The sequence below is a fragment of the Notothenia rossii genome (genome assembly GCF_949606895.1).
Source record: "Notothenia rossii genome assembly, chromosome: 1".
NCBI lineage: Eukaryota > Metazoa > Chordata > Actinopteri > Perciformes > Nototheniidae > Notothenia > Notothenia rossii.
The window spans coordinates 76,764,592-76,785,909 of record NC_136912.1 but is presented as its reverse complement, the minus strand read 5'-3'; the positions used below and the strand labels follow the sequence as shown (position 1 = coordinate 76,785,909).

The 21,318-nt window shown below is 38.4% G+C and overlaps 1 protein-coding gene across 1 annotated transcript in view; it reads left to right on the top strand.

Moving 5' to 3' along the window:
* The first annotated feature begins 2,210 nt into the window (after window positions 1-2,210).
* Window positions 2,211-21,318, top strand: part of jak1 (Janus kinase 1) — a 35,231-nt gene continuing 16,123 nt past the window's right edge. The window contains exons 1-11 of the mRNA XM_079671252.1: window positions 2,211-2,493; window positions 5,782-5,993; window positions 6,646-6,769; window positions 10,991-11,144; window positions 11,707-11,876; window positions 12,939-13,207; window positions 15,799-15,914; window positions 16,188-16,349; window positions 17,194-17,351; window positions 17,881-17,995; window positions 18,503-18,701. Coding sequence (XP_079527378.1) covers window positions 5,789-5,993; window positions 6,646-6,769; window positions 10,991-11,144; window positions 11,707-11,876; window positions 12,939-13,207; window positions 15,799-15,914; window positions 16,188-16,349; window positions 17,194-17,351; window positions 17,881-17,995; window positions 18,503-18,701 — 1,672 coding nt within the window. The 5' untranslated portion in view covers window positions 2,211-2,493; window positions 5,782-5,788. The remainder of the gene's footprint in view (window positions 2,494-5,781; window positions 5,994-6,645; window positions 6,770-10,990; window positions 11,145-11,706; window positions 11,877-12,938; window positions 13,208-15,798; window positions 15,915-16,187; window positions 16,350-17,193; window positions 17,352-17,880; window positions 17,996-18,502; window positions 18,702-21,318) is intronic.

The window sequence follows — 21,318 nt, the reverse complement described above, 5'->3', positions numbered from 1 at the left end:
GCTTAAGCTAAATAAACTTTTAATGAGCTCTTAATTCTGCAGATTATCACACACATTCCATATCAACAAATCTGGAAGTACATGGTTTTCACTGGACAGGAGGATAATGTAAAATAGTTATGTGAAAAGTAACTAGAGCACTAAAGACAAATGTAGTGGGGCTAAACCCAAAAATATAAAGTTGCATAACATGGAAATACTCAAGTTAAATCACCTTCAAGCAGGCCCGGCTCCAGGATGAAATGACTGAGGGGGCTGTTAAAAAATCAGAGGGGGCGATTTCTTTTCACAACAACGAAAAATACTGGCAATGTAATGAATTGACACACCAAGCTTTTTTCCTCCCTTCTGCTCTACAATCTCTTTGCTTCTTTATTTTATTCTGGATTTACCCCTCTCGTTCTGTTCTTTTCCTCTGATCTTTAATAATAGATAGTAGATAGTTGATAGATAGATGCCTGCACTTTGGTTAACAGACTAACATTGATTTCCTCAATTTATAAATGGACAGGCTCTGTAATTATACCATAACCTTTTCTTCTCTATCCCTTAACTCGTCTTCCTATACAGATTTACTTACTTACTATCCACTTTAGTCAGGTCAGGATTAAAGAAACATTAATCTGGTTGATTTTTTATTTTCAGGATTGAATTTTCAAATCAAGGCCTAAAACCTGGCATTTCATAAGAAAGTGACTAATATATAAACCAAATGTAATATTGGATCAAACACTACACCAAATGGACAGACACAGATTAAGAAATAAAAATAAAGTCCCCTGGTTTGTCTCTAGAGTCTAACTGCCATGAGAAAAATCAAATCAGTGTTCCAAAATCCCTCACTAGATGTCGCTCATTGTAACAATACGGTTGATATAATACATAACATATTATTATTCTAGTAAAAGGGCCCGCTTTGGGGCAGTATGATCCATACAGGCAGCCCTAAATAATAAGAAGTAACCATCATGTGTGGTGCTATCTGTAGTTGTCTGTCTTATCTTTTGTTGATGTCATATTGTTTTCACCAGGGCCGGCCCTTGGCATATGCAGTATAGGCGAATGCTAAAGGCGCATCAACACATCGGGGGCGCCGAAAATTGGGGAGAAAAATTACATAATGTATTTTTTAGCTGCCTGGATTATAAAAGACAAAGACTCATTCTGAAAACTGCACTGGAACAACATAACATCAAGGACATGGATTTCAAGTCAATATACGAAAGTAAATCAAGAGATGAAGTAAACAAGCTGATCTTCAAGTTCCTCAAAAACACTGGTCTGAGGCAAGGATTTAATATAAACATTTAATAAATCAATATATATGCGGTATATGCTCCAAGTGGAAGCGATTCGCCATTAAAGACAAAAGAAGAAGAAGAAGTAGTAGAAGAAGAAATACGCTAACGCTACAAACAGGCACAACACTGTTACTGTTTTTAGTGACATGTAACATTTGATTTAACCTTGCTCTATTTTTTTAACGCATGTTCAAAAACGGGAACATTTTCGGGAGTTTCAACCGGGTACCAGCCACCGAAAACGGGGACTCTGCTTGGAAAACGGGGACGTTTTGGTCACCCATCCGACTGTTTACAGCTAAGCACACACGAAATACAAACTAACATTAAGACTACAAGCTCACTTGGGGTTGAGGCTTTTTTACACGTTGCTTGACTGCCTGCCCACATATCTGATCTAAACATAGTAACGTGTTTTGGGGAAACATAATGATTTCAAGTTATTTAATAATTGTGACATTTATTGTACTTTTTGATGGATGAATGATGCTCAAAGTGAGGGGGCAAAGAATACAACTGAGGGGGCAATGCCCCCTTTTGCCCCCTCGTGGCGCCAGGCCCGCCTTCAAGTACAGTACTTGCATACATGTATTCAGTTACATAACTTACATTCTACAAGCTCATATAGATGTTTGAATTTTCATTTATTTTTCTTAGTTCTATAAAGATTGCTGGAATAAAGATTTAGTGTGAACTATAACTCAAAAACTTGTTCTTTAAATGTGTTTTATTGTTTCCATATGAAAGGGTTTACAAGTTAAAACCATAGGTTCAGCATAGATAGACTGTATAGTAGATGAACAGTGATGAAAATACACACGCCAGCCTGAATCCAGCAAAGGGTTAATGTCGTCATCTTGAGTGACGGGCTGAACAGCCAATCAGCAGCCGAATTCTACAGAAGGCCATTATGTTGTTTTCGGGAATGGGCCGTTACTTGTCAGGAAGGGTTAGCAAGAACAGAGGTTGCTTTTTCTCGTCTCAAGCTACCGGCCATCAACACATTCAGTGGATTAAAGTAGACATTTCTTTCCCTTTGGATACTGAATATTATTATTGGGAAGTTTCGGAATAAAGAAGCCGAGGCACGATACTTATAAATCCATCTAGAGAAGAGCTACAACTTGGTGGGAGCGTCTAATGTACAGAACGAAACGGAAGTAACTTGCCAGCTGTCTGGCCAAGCTCCGAGGTGAGTAAATAACCTTTTACTAAATGTTCCCATCGAGAGAGGAATCTGTGTTCTGGATAGTTTTACTCATTGGCTCGTTTTTTATCTTTACCCGCTGTTGTCAAGTGGGGAAAACATCTAGCTTTTGTTTGCTTTGCCCATTTAAGACTCATAACTTGCTAGCAAGCTAATGTTAACCAACGATCGTCAGCTTGCCATGAAAGCCATGGCACTCCATCCATATCCACTGTGTGATGCCGTTTTATTGCGATGTAATGTAATTGGCTGGTTTATTTGGAACATACAGTGAGTTACAGGAAGAAAGTACAATATGATGCAATGTAATACTCAAACGCCATGAGAAACGTGGGCATAGTGAATGAATACATTTGACACTATCTTAACACGAGATTAAAGTACAGTCGAATACTAAAACACCATCAGAAGAGTTTCAAGGCTTTTCCTGCTATCAATGTGATTTGATATTGCCCACTCGTGGAGAAAGCGAAATGTCTTAATAAATGAGCCAGCCGTCTATAGTCTTTTATTGTGCTGCTTATCGAGTGTGAAAGAAAAAGTGAAAGCTATTGTTCGTCCTTATGTCTTGGATCAGGGGAAACATTTGGAGTTAGGTAAAATGCTGAAATTGTATTCTGTGGACTGGAATTTACCCAGTGACATTACAAGAAGAAGCTCATGATCATATGTGTCACTAAATAAAACAGCACATATTTTGATAAGAAATTCATTATTTTAGTACTTTCTAAAGCGAAGGGCAATATTCACTTGTTTGATCTTCAACAATGTGAACATTTCCTGGTTTTCTTTCTTTGTGATACACTGAATATCTAATGTTACTACTACTCTAGTCACGTTCGTATGGCTTTGGATCTTATCCACAAATTATTGATACTTCAGATCAGAAAGAGCAATTGATAATACAAATGTGTAATCCAAATATTGTACTATATCAGACACAATCCTGTCAACAAAGGATACACACACACACACACACACACACACACACACACACACACACACACACACACACACACACACACACACACACACACACACACACACACACACACACACACACACACGGTTAATAGGCTAAAGCTTGATGCACTACATCAAAAGCAATTTTTTGCCATTGTGTTCCCTGTTTTTTTTTTTAACCCTTTTAATGGAAAAGGATACTCGTTGTTTTCATGCTCACTGTTTGTTTATAGCTCTTCACCTTTGCTGTCACTTTTTGTAAAATAAATTAAGCCTCAACAATAACTCAATAAACACCTACTGTAACTGTAAGTAACCTATGATACGCTGCATTCGGCCAGTGTTTCCTGTTGAAACTATTTAAGTCACAATTGTCCCTTAGGAAATGTTTGACTGTAAAAGGAAGTTTTTTAACAAAAAGAGAAGGTTGTCATGGAGAGAGGGGGGTTCATTTTCGTTTCACTTTCTTTTTCTTTAGCTACTTTGTCCTTGTGATGGGCTTTAATTCTCAACTGTTCAGATGGGCAATGCACCTCAGACTTAAATAGGCAAGGGAAACTGTAAACTGATGCAAAATGAAATGATGCAGAAGAGTTTGATTGTTGGGGTTGTATTTATTTACAAGCACCCAACAAACATATAGTACATGTTATTCACAGTATATCATAATTTATTGCAACACATAGTTTAGCATTAGCACCAGATAATGCATTAATACAAGTTCCGGTCCATTGAAACTATCAACACCTGTATAACATGTCTAGGCTGAAGAACAACGGTTTTTAGTTTTTATAGTCATCACACATTTATACCACTTGCCAACATAACATTACTGAGTATTTCAATAAAAGTGGTTTTTAAAGTGATAATGGAAGAATTGATATGGTTTCAGCTTCATAATGCAAATGTTTTGCTACTTCTTTACAATTGAATGACTACAAATAATTGATTTATCTACAAAAATAAATGTCTGATTAATCTGCAATAAAGTTATTGTTGCGGTATTTGGTGCATTCTGTTCTTGCTTTGGAAAATGAAGAGGCATATGGAGGTAGTATTTGGCAAGCTTTTTATCGTGTCTTGATGGCTTTCGTTTTATACCATGCCCACATTTGTAAGAAATATGTTTGAAATGTTGAATGAGTTTGAACTGTTGTGACATTCAACAGTTGAATTCAGGTAGTAACAGAGAGACAAGGGAGGGAAATGGCCTCACTGTGTGATCGACACTCGCTGTATACAGGCAGAAAGATGACTCATTAAAAATGGCTTCGCAAGAAATTAAAGTGTAATACATGAGAATGAAGAAAAAGGATGACTAAGAACATTGACCACTCCCCAAGCTGACTACTTTGCTCCTCCGTGGTTATGTTTGGGGATTGGCACATAAGCCAAATCTCACCATTGAGGTAAAAAAAAAAAAAAATAGCTTTCATTTGGATTTGCTTTATAACTAATATGGTGTTAACAGGATCTGCGATAAGCAATACATGATAGTAATAGCACAGAACAAACAAGCAGTCTGTCACCGTCTGTGTTTTATACCTCTCTTTCCCATCTTCTCCTCTTGTTATGCTTGTTTGTATATGCTTGTGAGTGTGTGTGACATTGAGTCTGAATAGATGCCTGTGTAATGATAAGTGATATTTGTGTCTGGTTATGCTGGCATCTTAGCTGTGCGAGTGCTATCAACACAAGGGCTGCTGCTGTTTTCATGCTGCTTTTGCTATGCAGCTGGTGTAGACTGACTATTAGACCCATCCCATAGTGAGGCCCAGACTCCTCGCAGTCACTACGCAGCAACAATCTGTCCTCCATGTTGATGTCATCCTCCCAGTAGACAGGCTGACGTAATTATACTTTGTTGACACATCTGTGTGCTGTCTGCGTCAGTGTTGGGGCACTGCGCTGTATTAATATAAGTTATCAGGTTAGTGAACATTGGACCCTATTCTGGTGTTTGCTCAGCTCAGAATCAATATTTCTGTCTTACTGTAACACAGACACACACACGCACATTGGTTATAACACACTAGATTGTCTATTTTAAAAGCCACCCATTTCCTCTAAAATGTGGGTTATTTAAAAATGTGGGTTAAGTATTCATATTAGTTCACCTTAGAAGCAATTACTTGTATAACAGGGTTACAATTCCACAGATCATCGACTTACAGTAACTTGTGTGTAAGAGAAATATATATTTAGTTGTTTCCCTTTTGGGTATGTTGTCATTTCTCTCATCTTTCTTGAGTTCCCAAACTTACTTTGAATGTACAACCTAATCTAACATTTTCTCTCCCTCTCGTCCAGTGTCTGAATGCCAACTCTGTGGGTGATGGAGTTGAGCAGGCAACTCTGTGGGAAGATGAGGAGATCCAGTAAGAGGGTCCAACTGTCCTCTTCACCTTCTTCCATTCGGGGCTTGGAAATCCACTTTTACACAGAGGAGGTGCAACCGATAGAGTACTTCAAAGGCTGCTTCACCGCATTGGAGCTCTGTGTGGAGGCTGCAAAGAAATGCTGTGAGTGACTGAACTGTTAGCTAGCTGGCAAAATCAAGACGTGCCTCCTCTCCTTATTTATTCAGTTTATTGCCTGTAATGAACAATCTAATGTAAATGTTAACTGTGATTATAGTATCTGACACATCGGTTGGAAATTACCCTTATCACCATTTTTTATATTAGATTCCCACCTTTTAAATTACATTGTATAAAGCTTAAAAATAATGTTAATCTTTATTAGACATGTACTGTACTCAATAACAATCTCACAGAGTAGAACTTATCTTCTGTGTGAGAACATGTGTCACTGCCTTACCTCGAAGTGCTGCCATTCTGTTGTTAAAATCTGCAATAAATTGCAACCACAGTTTTGAAGCTATGCATCAAATATTGTACTATGAACTATACTAAGTGCCACTCTTGGGGAAATAGCATTTTCCCATCTTTACGCAGCAAATAGTAGCTGACTGGTTAGCAGACTGTGGTTGGCTTATGTAAGATTATTGACATGCTTCTTGTAAATGATCTCTCACTTATCTTATAAGTAGATTGTTGGCTGTTGCTCTTAAATCCTCTCTTTGGACAGAAGGCTGTAAAATAACCCCAAAACCCAATACAATAATTGGTCTGAATATTGATCTTTTTTCCTTTGTTCTCTTTTCCTTCTCAGCAATCTCTCCCTTGTGCCATAACCTATATGCCCTTTACGATGAGACAACTTGCACATGGTACCCCCCCACCTTTGAGTTCACCATCACAGATGAAACCAGTGTCAAGTTGCACTATCGCATGAGGTAAGACGACACTGGAGTTTTCAATCTTCCATTTAACTTTATTAAGTGGCGTCTGTGGCTCAGTGGGTAGTGTGCTGGACTTCGAATCAGGGGGTAGCAAGTTCGAGTCCCACTGCAGTCAGCATGTCGTTGTGTCCCTGGGCAAGACACTTCACCCCAAATTGCTCCTGTGGGGATTGTCCTCAGTACTGAATGTATGTAAGTCGCTTTGGATAAAAGCGTCTAACAAATGACATGTAATGTTATTAAGTCATTTCTTAAATTGAATCTTTTTTTACCTCACATTTTGTGTAACGTTTGAGATGGTGGAAATATGAAATTGATAAACATGACACCCATCACCCAGCCTGCGACATTAGTAAAGGGTATCTGTGCTTTGCCAGATGAGCCACAGGCAAAAGCAGGTACTTTGGAGTGCTCAGTCCTGACTTTGTAAACTGGCTCCTGGTATGTGGAATGTGTTGTTCTTGTGGGATGAGCAGTAGGTAAAGCGAAACCAAACTAACAGCGTGCCATATCCTGCAGGCCAACACATATTACTTGCTATGTGAGTTTTATAAATTGATTTATGTGAAGGCTGCTCAATTAATCGTATTTTAATCGCAATTACATTCATGGCTTGCAACGATTACAAAAACAACATAATCAAAATAAAACGATTATATTTTTATTATTATTATTACTTTTTTTCTTTTTCTTTTTCAAATACATTTTTTTTTCAAATTGGATTTTCAGTTTAATTATACGTAAAGTTCAGGGTAATTTTCTCCAATAAATTGATGTTTTCGAATTAAATTAATAATCGTTTTTAATAATCGTGATATCAATTATTAACCCAAATAATCGAGATTATGATTTTTGCCATAATCAAGCAGCCCTAATTTATGTTTCACCTAAAGTGATGAGGGAGCAGGCCATCTACATTCCAACCGTTCTCATTATTACAGGAGATCTGGGTAGTGAGCAGAAGTGAGATTCAGGTGGCTGACATGTGTTTGCTTGAAGTGCTGTTCCTCCATGTTGAAAGGATACCATTTGGATTAGGATAACTCTTGTAGCTGTCCCTTTGGGCCTTTTTAGAGGCTGTGTCCAAATTGGAGGAGACTGTGGGACTAAATGTGAATACATAACAGGTATTACATAATATCCTACTCAATGACCCAAAAAGACATGGGAAGTTAGGAAAGTTTGTTTCCCATCATTAAATCATCATTAAATAATGAAATATTGTGAGGCTTGTATATGTTGAATCTAGAAAGTGACGTGTCTAGCTCTGAGGATACAAACATGTGTCTTTAGTAGAGTAAATTAAACCTTTGAAATATTGTCAACATTTTTGGTTTTTATTTTATCTATAGGGCTCCTTTAGTTGTATGCAACTGGGTCCTTTGCAAATTCACATTCTCTCAGCAGTGTTTTAGCGCCGGCCATAATGATCATAAGATCATATTGTGGACAGAGACTGATTTTTGAAGGGGATTAGAAGAGAAAAAAGCCAAATATGTCTGAAACACTGTGTGGATGGAACAATTTGATGAGACTAACCAGCAATGTTATATTTGAGACTCACTGGGATCATTTGAAGAGAGCAAAGACCCCCTTTAGAGAATTGATTTGACATGTTAGGCCAAATTTCATGCAAAGAGGAGAAAAACATTACTGTGGTGTTAACAGCACTTCCTCTTAAACTTTGCTCTGCTTTGACAGTAGCTAGTGAAGGCAGAGAATAGCGCGAGTGCATAGAGCCTAACTGTGGTGTGTACTACTATGTGTATTTGTGCTGAATGCTGAAGCCTGCCCTGCGTTCTGCTGTAACCCTCTGCATAACAAGGAGATCATTGTGGTCGAGTCTGGATACACAAACAACTTTAGCATAAACAAATATTTAACACAAACACAGGGATTAGGTGTCACCAGTTGACAGGAACGTGAGGCTGAACTTAAGACACAGTGGGGCTTTTAGAAAATACAGCAGCAGGAACATTGTTACTATGTTAAGCCCTGGAATGTTGCTCTAGCCATACAAATGCCGGTATGTGTTGCTGTATTTTGAACTGCATCTATTTCAGTTTTTTAAATATATATTATTTTTCAAATGTTGTCTTAATGGGGTTTTGCCCTACACTGTCTCTGCTGTTGGGGCTTGAAAGGGTATTTACAGATGTGTGGCCGAAGAGACAGAGAGGATGGTTAGCCGGAAAAGCACAGTCTAATGAAAAGAAAAGCTTTATTATAAAAAAACAAAAACAGGCAAGCAGGTCAAAACCTAAAAGGGAAGAAATATGCCCAGTGATTGAATTCTGACATTTGTGTTGAGGTGAGATGAGGTGAGGTGAGTTATCTTCACTGCTTCAGAATGTTATGGGATTTTTGTTTAGTGCATACCAATAGTCAACTCTACTTGTATACATAGATGATCTGGAAATGGAAATAATATTTAAAAGTTCCACTAATTTCAACAAATGCCAAAATCCCATCTATGGAAATGCAATAGATTATTATTATTATCTATGGAATCAAACATACGTCATCTCCTCCAGAAATATTTCAAAAGAAAACTTCGTAAAGAGTTTGTGGATGTGTAAGGTCTAAAGTAGTTCACCCAAAAATACAAGAGGTTTTTGAATATTTCAATAAACATAAGCCTCCTTTAATAACCTAATCCGTGACAGCCTGCTATAATCTAATTTGCCCCGGCCACAGTACCATAATCTTCGTAAATATTTGTACACTTTTGTCACATTTAATCCTCTGTCTGCAGGGTTTGTCATGTGCACAGTATAAATCAAGTTTCCCTTTAGAAAAATAAATCTTAATTTGGCTTCCACTTTAATGCCAAAAACAAGTATATAAATAAATAAATACCAGAACATGAAACAATATACAGAAGAGGTTTAGAGTGCATACTGTATATGCACATTTGTGTGTGAGGTGGGTTAAGGTGGGGACAGGGGGGGGGGGGGGGGGGGATTGCATTGATATATCCTGTATTTTCATTGGCCCCTATATTGTTTAGACAACACACATTATTAACAAGAAATGGTTTTTCAGAGCAGGGCATATTTATAAATCTAACCTTTATACAGTTGCAAGAAAAAGTATGTGAACCCTTTGGAATGACCTGGATTTCTGCATAAGTTGGTCATAAAATGTGTTCTGATCTGCACGTTTGAAGTTTGCTAAAGAGCACCTGGATGTTCCAAAATATTCTGTGGACAGATGAAACCAAAGTTGAGTTGTTTGGAAGGAACACACAACGCTATGTGTGGAGAAAAAAAGGCACAGCACACCAACATCAAAACCTCATCCCAACTGTGAAGTGTGGTGGAGGGAGCATCATGGTTTGGGGCTGCTTTGCTGCCTCAGGGCCTGGACAGATTGCCATCATCGACAGAAAAATGGATTCTCAAGTTTATCAAGACATTTTGCTGGAGAACTTAAGACCATCTGTCCACCAATTGAAGCTCAACAGAAGATGGGTGATGCAACAGGACAACGACCCAAAGCACAGAAGTAAATCAACAACAGAATGGCTTCAACAGAAGAAAATACGCCTTCTGGAGTGGCCCAGTCAGAGTCCTGACCTCAACCCAATTGAGATGCTGTGGCATGACCTCAAGAGAGCGATTCACACCAGACATCCCAAGAATATTGCTGAACTGAAACAGTTTTGTAAAGAGGAATGGTCCAAAATTCCTCCTGACCGTTGTGCAGGTCTGATATGCAACTATAGGAAACGTTTGGTTGAGGTTATTGCTGCCAAAGGAGGGTCAACCAGTTATTAAATCCAAGGGTTCACATACTTTTTCCACCCTGCACTCTGAATGTTTACATGGTGTGTTCAATAAAAACATATAATTGTTTGTGTGGTTTTAGATTAAGCAGACTGTGTTTGTCTATTGTTGTGACTTAGATGAAGATCCGAACACATTTTATGACCAATTTATGCAGAAATCCAGGTAGTTCCAAAGGGTTCACATACTTTTTAAATGAATACAACTTTGTAATATGCCTAGAGGAACACTGACTCATGTTATCTAGTAATGCCACACACACACACACACACACACACACACACACACACACACACACACACACACACACACACACACACACACACACACACACACACACACACACACACACACACACACACACACACACACACACACACACACACACACTGTATTCATTCTGTTAACCCTTTACCTCTCCTGTCAGGTTTTATTTCAGAAACTGGCATGGCACCACTGAAGGAGAGTCTCCAGTGTGGAGGCACTGCATCAGTAAACTCAAAGGAGGAATCAGCCCCAAGAAAACTCCAGAAGGAACTCCCTTACTGGACGGGGCCTCTCTCGACTACCTGTTTTCCCAGGTGAAAAATAGCAATAAACAATCAAATATATACATATCTTACATTATCACAGGAGTGTTTTAAGCATGGCTGTAGCCTGTGTAAATTATATTTTGTACACCAAACAGCAAGACAAATTGGAATCTACCCAAGCATTTATTTATTCTTTTTAAAAGTACATGTACTGATCATTCCGATTAAGAGCTCAAACCTCACACTTCAGTTTCAAAACATCAACAGCTGAGAGGAAATGTAACAATACCAGGAAGTGCAGATTAAAGTTCAGAATTAGACAGTCTCGAGCCACTGTTGTCAATACATTATTTTAAGCCATAAACATACAGAAAGGTCTGAAAGAAGTTTTAACTCTTTCAAATGTCTGTTTCCTTACCCCAATATAAACCTACTTTAATTTGTTAGATCTCCGAAATATAAGAAATCCTTCTGCTTTTTCCAAATAATGCAGTCTTCAATTAATTTGGTCATCAGTTTTTGGTCAGTCAAAACAATTATTTTAACTTGTTTATCTCTATATGCGTTTGGTGTATCTCTGTAAAATATAAATACTTTTTTTTTTTCCCAGGGCCAGCATGACTTTGTGAAAGGCGTGGCTCCACTGAGGATCTCTCACTCAGAGGCAGACCAACACGAGATAGAAAATGAATGTTTGGGCATGGCTGTGCTTGCCATCACCTACTACAACATGAACATGACCGCAGATATGTCCTCACCCACTGCTTCCCATGAAATCAGGTAAAACATTATCTTTGATAACGATTCCATAATCAGCATGTATGTCGATTACACAATCATGTAAATGGCGGCCTCCTCGTGGAATCAAGCCATTGAGCTCTCGCAGGATGTTGTCATTTACAAAATTAAAACAGGTCCTTAATTAATTAAGTAAAGGGAGGAAGGAAGCTGATCCCATTATTTTTGACCTTATAAGGTACCTGTATACTGTCACTTCCTGCTAATACCAAGGCACATGGTTTAATAAAAGTTGTCTTTTAATATTGAATATCTTAGCTTTGGTTTTTCATCTTAAGGAATCTTTCGTTTTGAGGCCAGAAAGAAAATTGTCCAAATATCTTTTAAATGTAATTAAATTACATTGATGGAATTTATATGGTTGCATCTTCATCTCTACTTGGAAAAACAGGTCCCACTGCAATACATTTAGTAAAAGTACAGGCTCAGAAACTCACCAGTGTTATTGTTTTAATGTCCCCATGGTGAACTCAGAGCTTGGTAAGACTAGGCATGGAATCGGTTGCAAAACATAATTTAGATCTTAAAATAGCATCCACATCTAAAATTGATATTGGCAGCCTTTTAATGCCATCCTTATCCTCAGATAAGTGCTCTGTTCACATGCACATGTTGTTCCAAAAATCTGCTAGTTGCAAACAAAAGTCTAAAGAAAAAGTTGAAAGAACACAAAGGCACACAAAAACAGTTTTACTAACACAGGAAGTGAAATACCCGCTTATTGAGGGATAGTCCTTCATCAATAGGTTCTAAGAAATCTTATTTTATTTTTCCTAATGTCCAAAACACTTTTAAGATGTACTTTATTGATCCCAGTTTGGGAAATGTTTGCGTTGCATCAGCATAAAAAGAAAAGGCATTAGAGAAATTAAAAGACTAGAAATAAATAATTCAAAATGTAAACATCTCAAATAGAAATAAAATAGCATTAGAAAAAAGTAGAAAATATACATGTTGAAATACTAATATACGATATTTTGTTTTAGAGTATTTTTGCTTTTACAAAGCATTGGAAGTTAAACATCTCTGTGTTCACCCCTCCAGCTACAAACGTTTCATCCCGGAGTCGCTGAACCTCAACATTAAGCGGCGCAACTTCCTGACACGCATCCGCATCAACAACGTCTTTAAGAAATTCCTCAATGACTTCAACCAGCGCACAATGAAGGACAGCAACATCACGCCGTACGACCTGAAGATCAAGTACCTGGCCACGCTGGAGGGTCTGACCAGCGGGCTGGGCAGCGAGATGCAGGAGCCCCTGTCCCTCAGTGTGACCCAGGAGGGAGATCTCCTCAATGGAGGGTATAATGGTAAGATTTCATGAAGATGATTTAAAGGTGTCCTCTCATGCAAAATGCACTTTTTGATGTCTTTTATACATAAATGTGTGTCCCAGGTGTGCCAGGGAACTCACAAAGTGTCAGAAAATAAAACCTTCTCTCTTTTCCTCCGTACCCACATCTCTAAAAACGGGGGTACAACGGAGCTGATCCAGATTTGCGTCCGATATGACGTAATATCCGAAATGTGGGCTGGCTTTACGCCCATAGCCCTATCAGAAACGTCGCTATCAGTAACAATGCGCAACGTGCTTTGGATGTAAAATGGTCTTTGTTTACATTAGCAAGCATCGCTAACACTCAGAGCTAACCTGTACTGGAGAGAGTATTGTGTAAAAAAAGCAGGAAATAAAAAGAGAATCAGCGTTTCTCTAACAGGGCTGAAATAGAGGGATATGAGGGATGTCGAAAATGCATAATCTGTTTGGTATTTTGAGCAAAACACATCATAAATATCTTATTTATATATTTGTATATATCTGATAGCCTAAAAATAGCATGATGGGAGATCTTTAACATAATTTAAAGCTCCTAGGCACCGTTCCGGATTTGTGGCATGCAACAGCTCAGTGTAGGTTTTTGTTCAAGAAGGAATTTTACAAGTACTATTACAGGAGATTATAGATCGCTAAAAAAGGAAACTATTTGTTTACCAAGATTATCTCCGTCAGAGTTGAAGACACAGTATAATAACTATGGAGAGAGATTGATAGAATGATCAGGATTACTATTTAAAATATTAAGCATGATGAGAAAAAATACAGTTACTACTGTGGGATATTCTTTGTGTGTATTGAACAGATTATATAACCACCCTAATCAGCGTTTCAGCCAGGGAGCTCGGGACGCCCTGAACGTGGACGCCCTGAACGCAAACCGAGGGCGTCCAAAAATATTAATAATTGAGAGAAGATCGAGAGCTTTTAACGCTTGATATGACAAAAAGGAAAAAGGACAAGGGAATCTTGTGGGATTCTTTTCGCAGTATTGAAGATCGTTTCCCCGACATCGAAGGTGCCTGCTACAGGACAACACGGAACGTGCGCGATTTGGACACGATGAGTGGGGGGGGGGGGTTTAGTAGAGCACGCGCGTGAACTGCACCTGCGAGCACCAGAGCCTCGCAGCGGCGAAACTGAGGCTCCGTGGTAAACTGTGGTAACATGAAGAGCCATTTGGGAGCCGAGACAGCCGGCGCTTTAAGAGAGCCGAGCCAAAAAATCCGGTTAACTAACGTAAAAAGACAGTATCTATAAGGGATACCCCCCCCCCTCCCGCTCTCGGGCTGGACGCCCTCTCAGCCCTGGTCTGGCGGAAACACTGACCCTAATCATTGCAAGCATATGTGCTCAGAAACACAAATGCTAACTGTTCATCTGTGGAATGTTCTCATTATGGGAATCCTTGTACCCGTTTAGTTAGGAAGGAAATTGGCAGATAAAGACAGCATGGTCAAAACAATATTAAAAGTGACCTAGGCCAGAATGTCAAAAACACTATTAAAAATACTTAATTCAAAAATGATTCGGGCCGAAACTTCATTACAAATGATCTAAGTCGAAATGTCAAACAAATGTGATTGAGTAGGGGGATTCAAGATGGTGGAAGGAATAATGGTGTCCTACATAATGGAGAAAGTCAAGATAAAAAAAAAAGAGAGCCTGAGACTCTCCTGGTGCCTAGTACCTGAGATCATCCGATACTCCACTAATTAAAATATAAACTGGGATGTAGGCCACACACACACACACACACACACACACACACACACACACACACACACACACACACACACACACACACACACACACACACACACACACACACACACGAAGGCCAAAACAACTGATAAGACATGTGTATAAAAAGAAGCGTGAACATTGTAAAGGTAGTCACTCCATGGGCCGACTCGTGTTTACTGTAACTTGTTGAATCTTCAGTTAACTCTATTCTATTGGAACTCTTTCGAAAGTTAAATAAGTGTCAACATAGTGTTGTGAAGATCTCGAAGACATCCGGCCCAACTTCAGAGGTTTTCTCCACAACACTACAAAAAAACTATCATTTTTTTGTTGTTATAATCCTATTGTGGTTAGCCAGGTGTTTACATGCAGAGGTGTCTTGCCCACAGTTCTATAAAAAAGAATAACAACATGTTTGAACTTGTTGACATCCAAATCTACCTCAGACATTGTGTGTGTATTTGCAAATAGTGACAAATCAAAAGTGAAAGAAACAAGATGTTTACATGCCCCATGAAGCCACAGTACACCATAGACTGGATTATGCTAACCAATGTGTAACGTTTTCAAGCACTGACGCAAAGCTCGATGGCTTGAGCAACCTACTTATGATCAGTCTATTTCAATGTAAACAAACATACAATAATAACAATAATACATTCCCATGGCTTCAATAGTCTGCATAAGCAAGAACAATATTCAGAAGCCAATTTGCTAAATCAAATGTATTTTTTTCATCTAAGTGTACTACAACCGCAGCATTTACATTTCTGTTGCATGTGTAACTGCCTCAATATAATGTTTGCTTTCCTTTTCCAGGGTACTACCACCAGAGCCAAGTGCAGAGCCTGAGCCAGAACAAGGAGACGAGCCACGACATGCAGGTCCTGGTTTCTGGAACCGCTGGCATTTCCTGGAGGAAGAAGCCTGCTACAGTGAGCGACACAGTTGTCTTTTTTACACACAGTTTCGAAAAGAAGATTTTCTCCACTTTCACTGGCTTTCAGATAAACTAGAAGTTACAAACGAGTCAAATATCAAATAGGGAAAATATTAAGATATGAATATAATAGTTGAGAGGCCACAACAACACATTTTTTATAGAACAATATTATGATAAAAACGTATGAAGTCACCAAAATACTGTCATTTTTATTATCTGTTTATAATTTGTGTGTTTATATTTCTTTTTATATCTTTTCAAATAGACGCCTCTGATCGTCAAAGAAAAGGGCAAGTCGAAGAAGAACAAGTTGCTTGAAAATCTGAAAAATGACGACTGGGCGGTGTTCTGTGACTTCAATGAGATCACACACACTGTGATCAGAGAGGCCACGGTCACCATCTACAAACAGGACAACAAGAAGATGGTGAGGCAAAATATAAACGCACTGTGTCCCATGGTTAAGTTACCACTGTGTGAAAAATGTTGCAACCAGTGGAGTGCAAAACCAGTGCAAAATTAACCCATCTCTATTTTTTTACAACAAATGTTTATTGTATACAATCATTTAGTTAATTAATGTATTGTACACAGTTGATGATGGGTCTTTTTGTTACAATGGCCCCAAACCTACACTTCATAGTAAATACTATCGTGTCATAGTGGGGTTATTATCGTGTAATTTAATAACCTGGACCGCTAACCGCCTCTACTTTTTTTCATAGTTAAAGGTGGGGTAGGTAAGTTTGAGAAACCGGCTCGAGATACACTTTTTGTTATATTCCATGGAATGCTCTAAACATCCCGATAGCAATGAATATCTTAAGTGCTTTAACAAAAAATACTGTACTGTAAAAAGCACGACCAATCATTTTAACCGGCCAGGCTAAAGTAACTGGATGGCCTACCTGCCTGTCAGCCTTCCATCTGTGCACAAACTTATCTCGTGCCCTCATTGGTCATGTGCGTGTTCGTGTGTGTTGGAGGAGGGGTTCTTTAAGGAAGTGGCAGATTTCTTCCGGCTGTGTATTTTCCAAATTCTAGCGGACTCAAGCTGGTTTCTCCAAAATTACCTAACACACCTTTAATGTGTCCCGACGGCAACATTTGTTTCACTTAACATCCTGCTTGAATAAAACCTGCCTCTTGCTACACACCATATTAGCTCTGACTAATAGTGATATCATGCTTCATCAAAGATTTGAGTAATGTCATACATCACCACTGACTCATTCTCTTTATTTCCTTCTCGTCGTCTCTTCTCTTTTCAGGAGCTGCACATGCCCTCTAGGGTGGATGCTCTGTCCTTTGCGGCCCTCGTTGATGGGTACTTCCGGCTGACAGTGGATGCCCATCACTTCCTGTGCAAGGAGGTTGCCCCTGCTTCAGTGGTGCACAACATCAACAACGGCTGCCATGGACCCATCTGGTTTGTACCGGCAGTTTTATTGCGAATCTGTGTATATATGTGCTTGTTTGCCTACAAAAACACTGGACACAGAAAGTCATACTACTCATAATGGTAACACTGTATAATAACTATTACATTACATTGCATTTAGCTGACGCTTTTGTCCAAAGGGACTTACAATAAGTGCATTCGACCAAGAAGATACAGACTAGAAGAAGATAGAATCATATAAGTACATCAGGTTTCATAGAGCCAAAACATTTCAAGTGCTACTCAACTGGCTTTAGATAAGCAAGTCCTTTATTAGTATAAAACTGCTCCGCTAGTAATTCTTTGTTAATAAATTACAAATTGGTAGCTATTTTTCTTTAAACAAACAATTAAACTATAAAGTATACTGTTTGCTTGGTATTAGTTAGAAATAACTTAATTTATTAGATATTTTAACAGATTATTGTTGCACACAAAATAAATTATGATTTCCTATAATATATAAAAATGTGTTAAGTATTACCAATTGCATTACCATTGTGTTTTTCCTCCCCAGCACGGAGTACGCCATCCAAAAGCTCCGTCAGGAGGGCAACGAGGAGGGCACCTACGTCCTACGCTGGAGCTGCACCGACTACCAGTACATCATCATCACTGTGGTCTGCATTGAGGTAGGGAACACTTCTTTATACAGTGTGAGGAATCCGTTTGTCATTTATCACCACACTAAAACCAGAAAATGTCTTCTGATTTGTATTATTTATTGGACTCTCAACAATATAGAAGAAAACAATATATGTCCTAACTCAAATATATAATAATAATAAGTAAATACAAATGTTAATATAATTAGTAACTACTTTTATTGTAAGTATTATATCTGATTATTATTGTTTTAGTATTTTAAATATAAAAATAGACATTGTCAACAAATGTTTGAGGACTATTCTCCCACTTACTATTCATTTTAAAAGTACAACTGAAATGTATTTGAAACATTTGAAAATATTTCAGTATTTGAAAATAAGCTCAAAATGAAACTGACATAAACGGACAAAACACTCCCTAGTTCAAATATAATCACAATGTTTTCTTTTGTTGTGAACAAAAACTCAAAATCACACCCATATTGGCCGTTTTTTTTTCAGTATATAACATCTTTCTCTTTCTCCACACAGATCGACCTGAAGGAGTCTCGCACTGTGCGTCAGTATAAGAACTTCCAGATTGAGGTGGCCCCCACTGGGTTCCGCTTGTACGGCACTGAGACGGTCCGGGCCACTCTGTTCGAGCTGCTGGAGCACCTGGAGGGCCAAAGCCTTCGCACAGACAATCTCCAGTTCCAGCTGCAGCGATGTTGCCCTCCACAGCCTAGAGGTAAGCTTAATCAAGCCATGGACATACAAAAAATACATAGTGAACTAATCAAAGGCATGTGCACTAACCAATACCCAGATGAGGAGAAGCACACAGTACTGCAACTTCATTAAGCTTAAAGGTCCCCTGTTATTCTGTTTTTCATCAATATATTATAGGTCTCAGATATATACCAAACATGTCTCTGAAGTGTTTGGCTGAAATACCAAACAGAACATGCATTGTAGCATCCCATAATCCCCTCTGTTTCAGCCCTGTTTCAAAACTGCTGATTCTCTGTTACTTTAGATGAAAATAAGGAGCCCCTCCCCACGCCCCTTTGTGATATAACCACAATGGTGCTCTAGGAGGAGATTCAGGGGATAAGGGGGGGGGGGGTACATTGGTTGGTTATTGGCTAATGGTTACACAAGCCAAAAAATCGTTATGACATCATAAAGTGGCCAAAATCTGATCAGCTCATTTTCAGACAGGTTTTTATATAAATGGATCAGGATAAAAAGTGACAGAATCTTTTTTCCTGCAACTTTCAGAATCTCTTTACACAGAGGGGACACATGCTTATGTAGAAAAGACAGGAAAAGTGGATTTTGCACAATAGGTGACCTTTAATAACTTAAAATAATGTAAGTAAAAGGGCTGACAGTGAAGTATACACATAGCAACAACATAAAAAAAAGCTGGGTTTCAAAGGTAGCAAAAGTGGATTAGAGAAGATTTGATATGATATGACTCCTGTTTAGGGCTGCTCAATTAATCGTATTTTAATCGCAATTACGATTATGGCTGGCAACAAATACGAAAACAACGTAATCGAAATAAAACGATTATTTTTTTATTATTATTATTACTTTTTATAAAAAAAGATTATTGGTTTTTCAGTTGAATTATACTTAAAGTTCAGGGTAATCAACTTTTAAAAACATACTGTTCACATTTTTTTTCTCCAATAAATTCATGTTTTCAAAGTAAATGGATAATCGTTTTTAATAATCGTGATATCAATTATTGACCCAAATAATCGAGATTATGATTTTGTTTTTTTAACAACTTTATTTTTCAGTTTTTCACAAATACAGTATGTCCAACATTTATGACAACAAGTTGCAAACGCCCCAGATCCCACCCCCCTCCCCCTCCAGGTGGTATTCCCCAGTGAATAGACAAACAAGCGACAAAAATAAACGAATGGTCATAGAAATAAAATAAAATATTCTTTAAAAAAAAATATATAAATACAAGTAAAATAAATGAAAAAAGAAGGAATAGACCAAAATAAGCACATACAACAAAAATGACGAGATAATCAGATGTAATAAAACATCACACACATAACCCAAATAAGCATTTTAGTTTATGGTATTCTTATTGCCAGCCTTCTAAACCCTTAGTGTGACAAGGTACGTAACAGCTTCAAGCTCACAGTTAAGGACCCCAGAGTGTCCAGGTCAATAGTCAAAGAGAAATGCAAAGTGAATCAGGTGAGGGATAGGCCTCTAACATGGGTAATAAATAGCGACCAAGTTTTGTCGTATTTATTGACTAAACCGCGCACTGCATATCTCAATTTTTCCAAGTTTAGCCCAAGCATCACTTCCCTGATCCAGGGAATATAGGAAGGGGGATTTTTTCCTTTCCAATTTAGCAGTATGAGACGGCGGGCATGCAACGACGCATATGCAACTGCATTTTTATGGAGGGAGGAGAACCCTAGTCCAGTATCAACAGTTCCAAAAATGTGAAGTTTGAGGATTAGGAGATAGCATCCTGCCAGATATTGCAGAGAGTGACCGAAACATAGAAGCCCAGAAACTGCTTAATGACAGACATGACCAGAACATATGGCCCAGGGAAACAGGAGAATAATGACACCTGGGACAGGTTGGAGCAACACTGGGAAAGATCTTAGCAAGTCTGTCGTTGGAGTAATGTAGCCGGTGCACTACCTTAAATTGGATTAATCCATGTCTAATACAGAAAGAAGAGGTGTGTATACGTGAAACAATGCTTTCCCAGGCTTCCTCTGAAATAGAATCTAAACAATATCTCCTTCCCATGCTTTTTTAGTTTTGTCCCAGGTGGGAGGGCAGTTATTCAGAATCAATGTATATTTTGGACACAGCCCCTTTATTAAATGGATTCACATTAAGAACCGAGTGAGCTAGATCTTTAGAGGGTGGACATGGATATCCTGGAAAATGTTTAGACGCAAAAGACCGAGCCTGGAGGTGAGATTTTGGTATGTTGTGATCCCTACACAAGTGTGTAAAGGATGCAAAACTGCCGTCACTAAAAAGATCTTGAAAATAGACCAAGCCACTTCTATGCCAAACAGCAAATGCCATGTCCAAACGGGATGGTGTAAAAAGGTGATTAGACATTATTGGCGAGAAACTGCATATGCTTTTCAGATTCATATGTTTCCTAAATTGACCCCAGATCTTAATTGAGTTTTTCACCACTAAGTTTGAATTAAACTCACTTACTTTAACATTCAATGGAAGGGGGGCCGTTAAAAATGAGATTGGGGAAACTGGGAGTGTGGACTCCAACTCCATTGTAGCCCATATTGGGCCCTCCTTGTCTGCAAATGTGGTAATCCAGTATGTGAGTTTAG